Below are 7,858 nucleotides of genomic sequence, written 5' to 3'. Positions count from 1 at the left end.
ATAGTGGTTATGCTGCTGCGTCAACTAAAAAATAAGCTTGTAGTCTCAGTTGCCTCGGCACACAATGAGGAAACATTTCAGAAACACTGTCGTTACCAAAACTTATTTAGCTTTATCGTCGATTTCTCGATCAGTACTATAGTTATGATATAATTTGTGATTTGTGCCCGCTGGACCAGTGATATTATTATGTAAACCATTTGATAATCCTTTTGAATGCAGTCACAAATACATTTGAAAAAACTTATCTGGATTTATCTGACGCAAACGCTACTGTCGACCAGTAACTCAGCAAAAATATGTTAAGGAAAATTTAAACTCTTATAGTACATCAGTACAGATAGTTCTCAGTCGTCAGTACAAAGGCAGAGTACACATCAGTACTGATATAATTTGTGATTTGTGCCCGCTGGAGCAGTGTAACACCCCCAAAATTTAACCATGATTTATTGATTTAAGTTTTGCCAGGAGATTTTTTTTTATTTTTCTAGATTTATCTTTGATTTCAGAACCTTTCTTTTCTTTGATATTGTGGAGTTTTTACCCCAAGTAAAAAAAACTTTTCAAAGATATTATTTGGACTTGTATACCCTCTCTTGAACATTTCTTTTATCAGTGAAAATTTCTATATGATTATTTTCCTTGAGCTCTATATCTTTAAAAATGATTTTTCTTAAGCTTTAGAGCCTCTTTTGCACTACAACCCTTTGATAGATTTATTTAAAAATCCCACCAAAATTTGGGGATGACATGTGATGTTCCTAGATCACTTTTGTGCAAAAATACCCTTTAGTCATTTGGAGATTTTGAGCTTTTCCCCAAGTTTTCAAATCTGGTCCAGTTTGCACTTTTGCACTACAACCTATTTAAATATTTCTTTAAAACTTACACCAAAATTTGGGGATGTTAGTAGGAGTATATTATTCAACTTTATGCAAAAACCCACTGGTGTTCTATGGAAAATTTGAGCAAAACATCCTCTTTTGCTCTCTGGACCAGATTGGCCTTTTCTACTGCAACTCCAATTTATTGCTCTGTTGCCCATGATTCTTCTTCTTGCTTATAGTCCACCCTACAAAACCCTTAAGTTCAGGAGAATGCACCCATGAGAGTATTTTTGGTCCATGAAACTACGCCTTTTCTTTCTGTCCAGAAATGGTTCTCTCAAAAACTTCCACTAGCAAGTTTCTGTTTTTGCCAAACTAACCTTGCCATCCTCCTTTTCATCTAAAGAGACTAGGATCTGGAGATTTTGGCCACCCCAAGAGTTGCCTAGATGCCCTTAGCATTCTGTCAAGCACCTTGTGTGCATGGTCAGATTTGACATAATTTTTAGTTTGCACACTGGACCTGCTTACTTTGCCTAACCACCATGTCCACTAACCTCCTTGCAAACAATAACCTAGACCTGCCAAACCTCACATGATGTGGAGCCCTCTGGCATGCCATGGCATTTTGCCGAACAGCTCGCATGCGTGCACTGGGCGCGCCTAGAGCGCACGTTTTGCACGCGCGCGCACCGAGTCGCCGCGTCCCACTGCCGTCGCCCCGCGCTCGTTCTGGCCCTTCCCCACTCGCAGCTGACACGCCCCAACTCCTCCCTCGCTGCAGAGCCGCTCCTGGAGCTCCACAGCACCGCCGTCAGGTCGGCCGTGGCCGCTAGCGGCCGGCCACAGCAGGCCCCTGCCCTGGACGGCGCCGCCCGAGCCACAGCCGTGCGCCAACTCGCCCTGAACAGCTCGAGCTCATCCCCTCACCCTGCCAGATCCCGCCAGCCATCGCCACGCGCCCCTGGCTATAGAACGGCGGTTCACCGTCGAGCTTATCCCCGGCCGCCGCGGAACCGACCTACTCGCGCTATAAATAGGACCCCCGAGCTCGCCTAGGCCCTCAGGCAACCTCAAGCCAACCCTCTGGAGCTCCCCTAGCCCGCAATCGACTGAGGAAGGCCGTGTTCCCCATCTCCGGCAGGTTCAGCCGCCACCAGTCCCCGGGTCCGCTCGTCGCAACCAGAGCCTTCCCCGTCCAACCAGTGCCACCATCCCCTTCCCTCGATCTCGCGGAGCCACCCAACACCTCAAATTTGCCGTCCGCCGCGGAGCTCGCCGCCGGCGACTCCCTCCATCCCCGCCACCTCCTCGACCACCGGGAGGACCGCCGTAGCCTGGCGGATCCATCCCCACCCTCAGAACTCCGCGAGGAGCTGCCGTTCGCCGGCTTTGATCGCCGGAGCCCCGCCTCTGTTCGGCCAGAGGAGGAAGGAGGCGGGGGCGACCGGTCAAACCTGACCAGTGGGCCCCCTGGACCCACTGTCAGCGACCCCGAGCCGGTCCACGCTGGCTAAGTGGACACGTAAAGCGCAGAGTACGTTTTCCCCTCGAACCGTTTTTCTTTTCTGTTTCTTTTATTTATTTATTTTAACAAAAAGTTGACTAAAATTTGACTGGCTATAACTTTTTAAATAAAACTCCAAATGAGTTGATTCTTTTTCCTACCTCTCTCAAATTTCATCTAGTTTATTTTCATATTTATTTGAAAAAAAATTCAGACAACTTTTTGTACTGTTTTGAAACTATGTGTTAATTTGAATATTTTCAAAAATAGGATTTTTGGAGAGAGGAGAAAACTTTCAAAAGTTCTGGAATGCACCCTGCCTCTCCACAACTTGAAGGCAAGCATTCTGAACCCTGGCATAATATTGTCGTGTGTTGTTTGATACGGTTACAACACCCCTCGTCTCGGAGTTTCCGTTATTTTATGCGATGATATGAACATACTCATAAGTGCATATTGATGATTCCGTGCTATTGGAATTTGATACGTTGTGATAGTAATCACCATCGTATGCCTTTCATGCATACCGGAAGGGATCCGGGAAAGCCTATGTCTTGGGTAGACACGGGCTTGTCTCTAGTCCTTCGTCGAGACGGTTGTGTCCGGTATGGCATGATGAGGTATGGTGAGTGGTGATTCTGTCCGTTGGTTGAAATATATCTGTTATGCTAATCATGCAGGGAATACTAAAACCTCCTGAGTCGACCATAGATCAAGTCTTGTTCCAGTAACCCCCATACTTGTTTCGTACTACCACTTGTCCCTGCCATAGGTAGGGTATGGCTCAGTAAGTTGTCAACCCCTTTCCTAGCACACACCGTACAGAGAGGCCATGCTGGAAGATACCGGCTGCATCCGATAGGCATGCCACCTGGTCCGGGGGCATGGGTGTTTCCGGTTGGGACCGAGAGGGGGCCACCCCTTAGAGCGCGCGATATAAATTTGGTCCCATGCTACGCGAGGTTGTAGCCTCCCCACTCAGAGTTTTGCTTAACAGGTGTCGTGGGTGATTCCAGACACCGGTAAGTTAGGCTGGTGTGTGCTGTCAGGTGTGTTTTCAATTGAAAGACCGTGGACGGAATTAGTCCGGATGGACTAAAGGAATCTGTTACTCGTGGGTAAAGAGTACACCCTGTGCAGAGGTTAAAACTATTCGAATAGCCGTGTCCATGGATAAGGACTACAGTCTGGGATGGGTCAAGTGTGGATCTTAGTGTCGGTCTTTGGAGGAGAAACTGTTAAACCAGAACATGGATCATGACTTGTGACTTATGATGATTATGATTATAATTATTATGGACTAACCATTTTTATTACTTGAATTATTGAGTATCCCTGGGACGGTTCTACCTCCTGGATATTCATTGTGATTATTTTCTTATAAGCCCTTTATGTGGTGTCGCTCAGACGCCCGACTGTGGCATGCTTGTTATTTGTTTACTTTATAAGCCCTTTATGTGGTGTCGCTCAGACGCCCGACTGTGGCATGCTTGTTATTTGTTTACTTTATAAGCCCTTTATGTGGTGTCGCTCAGACGCCCGACTGTGGCATGCTTGTTATTTGTTTACTTTATAAGCCCTTTATGTGGTGTCGCTCAGACGCCCGACTGTGGCATGCTTGTTATTTGTTTGCTTTATAAGCCCTTTATGTGGTGTCGCTCAGACGCCCGACTGTGGCATGCTTGTTATTTGTTTACCTTATAAGCCCTTTATGTGGTGTCGCACAGGCGCTCGACTGTGGCATGCTTGTTACTTATTTTACTTTATAAGCCCTTTATGTGGTGTCGCTCAGACGCCCGACTAAGGCACGCTTTCTGTTGTCGTCCTTTCGAGGCGTCGCTTCAGACACCCGATCGGTGCATTTTTATTTCTATTCTTGGATTGCATATTCATGTTTTATATGAACAACCTGCTTGTGTGCAACATGGGTTTTGATTTCATGACTGACGTTGTGATCATAGAATATTTCAGAGCATGATTATCGTTTGTTATATTATACATGTGTTCATAATGTTTGCGAGTACATTCAAAGTACTCACTGGCTTGTCCCTGGCTATTGTCTTGGCTAGATTTGTTGCTTGGAGAGGAGCGTTGCGATGTCAGCCCTGGAACCCACGCAATGGTGACAACAGCCTCGCGAAGATAGGAGTTAACCTAGTCAGCTGTTCCTGTGGGAAATGGAGTCCCATGGCCACTGATGAACCACAAACCGCTTCCGCCATCAACCACTAGAAACCAGTTGTTGTACTCATAGGCCAGAATGGTCTTGTACTAAATATTATGTATTTTGCTTGGAGTTTCTGTATCAAGTTGGTGCCTCGTCAGCTAACAGTAATCCTGGGGCTGGTGAGCGCAAGGGCCATTTTCTGGGAAATTGATATCCCGAAAATCCGGTCCTGACAAGCAGTGACATTATTATGTAAACCATTTGATAATCCTTTTGAATGCAGTCACAAATACATTTGTACTGACGAAAAACACTACTGTTGACCAGTAACTGAGCAAAACAAAATTGAAGGAAAATTTAAACTCTTATAGTACATCAGTACTGATAATTCTCAGTCGTCAGTACAAAGGCAGAGTAAAACAAACACACCCGTGAACACCTCAAAAAAACATCGTTTTGAAAAAACAAAGCTATGTCTGCTTCTGCCAGTCCCAATTCAGAAAGACCATCAGTACATAAAAATAATTACCTCAAACAAAAATGCGAATATAATACATTCTGTACTGATGAAAATCTAATTTATCTGTAAAAAAATACTCAGAGATTATCTTGATATAAACAATCCTTTAAAAAATACAAAAATTGTTTTAAAAAACATTAGCATCACACATAGTCTCACTGGTATTTGGTAAGTTCAATTACACTTCAATCACCAGTCCAAGTACCATAGTAGAGGAGTACAGACCTCCGTCATCACCAACCCTGACACGTGCAAGTGGGATAAGCAGCTGATAAGTACAGCTTGACAAAGACGAGTTAGTGCGACAGTAAAATGCCGTCATCACCACCCTTGAGATGTGCAAGTGGGATTTAGCAGGTCATAAGTACATATTGACAAGACTAGTCAGTGCAGCAGTAAAAACCATTTGACTTGGACGGTTACTTCTTCCAGGCCACCACCCGCGTCACCCACTGAGCGGTTGCCATAAGGGACTGCAAACGGCGATCCCACACCACTACACCCACTACACCCACACCCCCGACGAACCGCCTCCCACAAATCCCGTCGACGCACTGCAAAAAATCCCATTCTCTTCCATCTCTCCATCATCCCCACAAACCACCATTGCCGCTTCCATCTCCACTGCACACAAACCACGAACTTCTCTCTCACAAGCCCACAGCCGCCGGAGGAGGGCGATGGTGGAGGAACCGTCCACCAAGCGTCATCAAGACGAGCCGTCGGACAAGAGCAGCAACCTCGTCGACGTTCACGTCCCCGGCGAGAAGCGTGAGTACACCAAAACCCTCAGAGGGGTTGAGCTCCACGGCAAGGAGACGCTAGAGATCGTCTGCACCAGCGAACCAGACAAGGCCGACGAGGTGATCTCCAGGCTCTGGAGGAAGCTTGGCCGCATGCTTCGTAGGTTCGTCGGCGTTGGTGTGCACTACACCAACGAAGATGAACCTCCCCAGATGGCAGCAGTCCTGCAGTTGTGCGTCGACGACCTCTGCTTGGTGTACCACATCGCAGCGGCCACAAAATGGTGAGCCATCCTACTCATTTGCCCTGTTTGGTTTATCAGTTTTATTAGTACTGTATCCTGAAAATCTCATCAGACTTGTTTCCCAACTAGATGTACTAGTGTGGTTTGTGAAAAGTGGATGCACTACTGCATTTTCTCAAGTAGATACACAATAAATGTATTTTTGAACCTGATGCACTGGATTACTATTTGGAAAATCATGCGGAAGATTAATTTCTGAAGTTGATCGACTAGTGTAGTTTATGAACTTGATCCAATAGTGTAGTTATGTACTCGATGTATTGAAAAGATGTTTCTAAACTTGATGTAGTGAAGTATTTTCTGAATTTGATCTAATGTTATTTTCATAAGAAAATAAACTAAGGACTTGGTAAAGCACTGGTTATGTGTTATCCTATTCAACAAAAGTAAACTAAACTACTACCAAAGCAGAACATACCACATTGACTGAAACTATGTATAATCCAAAAAGAAGAATAACATGATGTACTTAATTTAATTTCAGAACTTTGTTTACTAGTTTTTGAAGTACATTCATCGATTATTTATGCTACATAAACATCTACTTCATGGATTCATCACTTGTAAAACAAAACAAAAATGAATAATTCAAACATCAAAAGTAATGCTAATTTTCAAAAATGTCTCTCCCCTTGCAGGCCCAAGCACCTGAACGAGTTGCTGCACCATGAGACGTTGTTCACATTTGCCGGTTTCAGCATTGAAAGCGACAAAGAGAAGCTAAAGTTGTCCAGTTTGGAGATCAACCCCAACAAGTTCATCGATATTCAGCGCCAGTGGAGAGTTCCATACACGGAAAAGAGTACGACTCCTTGACTGATGTTGCAGCCAGCGTCATCCACCCATTCTACAAAGCCATGAAGAAGAACATCAACACGCAGGAAGACTACAAACTGTGGGGGACCAGCCCGCTGCCAGACAACCTCATCGAGTACGCAGGAGTAGATGCGTACGCCACGTACAAGTCATGGAGCATGATCGACTACATCACAGATGGTTCGGAATATGCAAAACAGCGGGAGGATGCGAAATTCTACGACCACGCCTATTGCCCCTTTTAGGGATGAAGATACATCAGAGACTGCCTTCGTTTTACTTCCGCTTGTGGTTATTCTGTCCCCCCCCCCACACGCACCCACACACCCCCTAAAGATAGATAATGGAGGCAAGTCATGTTACGGACTCGCCTCTGCATGCGACGCCGTGGCACGCCGCGTCGTCGCCTGCTACGGCTCGTTCCTGGCTCGGCCTCGCCGGGATGGGGGAGGGGGGTCCCGACCCCCCTCCCCCCTGCTCAGCCTCGCGCTAACGCGGCAGTGCGCTCGTTTGACAAGCGCAGTGCGATTATTCTGTTTCCCCCCCCCCCCCACACGAACCCACACAACCCTAAGATAGATAATTGGGGCAAGTCCATACAAGGAAGATGTGTCAGTACAACTATGCACCGAGGGGCAGTGCGGTTATTCTGTTCCCCCCGCCACACGCACCCACACACCCCTAAGATAGATAATGGGGGCAAGTCATGTTACGGACTCGCCTCCGCATGCGACGCCGCGGCACGCCGCGTCCTCGCCTGCTACGGCTCGTTCCTGGCTCGGCCTCGCCAGGATGTGGGAGGGGGGGTCCCGACCCCCCCCCCCCCCGGCTCGGCCTCGCGCTAACGCGGCAGTGCGCTCGTTTGACAGGCGCAGTGCGGTTATTCTGTCCCCCCCCCCCACATGCACCCACACACCCCTAAGATAGATAATGGGGGCAAGTCCATACAAGGAAGATGTGTCAGTACAACTAT

At 46.7% G+C, this 7,858-nt stretch overlaps 1 protein-coding gene across 1 annotated transcript; it reads left to right on the top strand.

Moving 5' to 3' along the window:
• The first annotated feature begins 5,701 nt into the window (after window positions 1-5,701).
• LOC141026173 (uncharacterized) lies at window positions 5,702-7,130 on the top strand. The gene is made up of 3 exons (XM_073502154.1): window positions 5,702-6,048; window positions 6,708-6,802; window positions 6,898-7,130. Exons 1-3 carry the CDS (start codon window positions 5,702-5,704, stop codon window positions 7,128-7,130), a joined length of 675 nt encoding a protein of 224 aa, XP_073358255.1.
• The last annotated feature ends 728 nt before the right edge of the window (window positions 7,131-7,858 follow it).

The sequence above is a fragment of the Aegilops tauschii genome, chromosome 6, assembly GCF_002575655.3.
Source record: "Aegilops tauschii subsp. strangulata cultivar AL8/78 chromosome 6, Aet v6.0, whole genome shotgun sequence".
NCBI classification, from domain to species: Eukaryota; Viridiplantae; Streptophyta; class Magnoliopsida; order Poales; family Poaceae; genus Aegilops; species Aegilops tauschii.
The sequence above is the reverse complement of the archived record's forward strand: the minus strand, read 5'-3'. Positions and strand labels throughout refer to the sequence as shown.

Bases quoted from the DNA above. Each gene is read 5' to 3' on its own strand.
- LOC141026173 (XM_073502154.1), top strand. From the start codon at position 5,702: ATGGTGGAGGAACCGTCCACCAAGCGTCATCAAGACGAGCCGTCGGAC. The intron at 6,049-6,707 runs GTGAGCCATCCT...CTCCCCTTGCAG, and splicing joins ATCGCAGCGGCCACAAAATG to GCCCAAGCACCTGAACGAGT. The intron at 6,803-6,897 runs GTTTGGAGATCA...CTGATGTTGCAG, and splicing joins AGAGAAGCTAAAGTTGTCCA to CCAGCGTCATCCACCCATTC.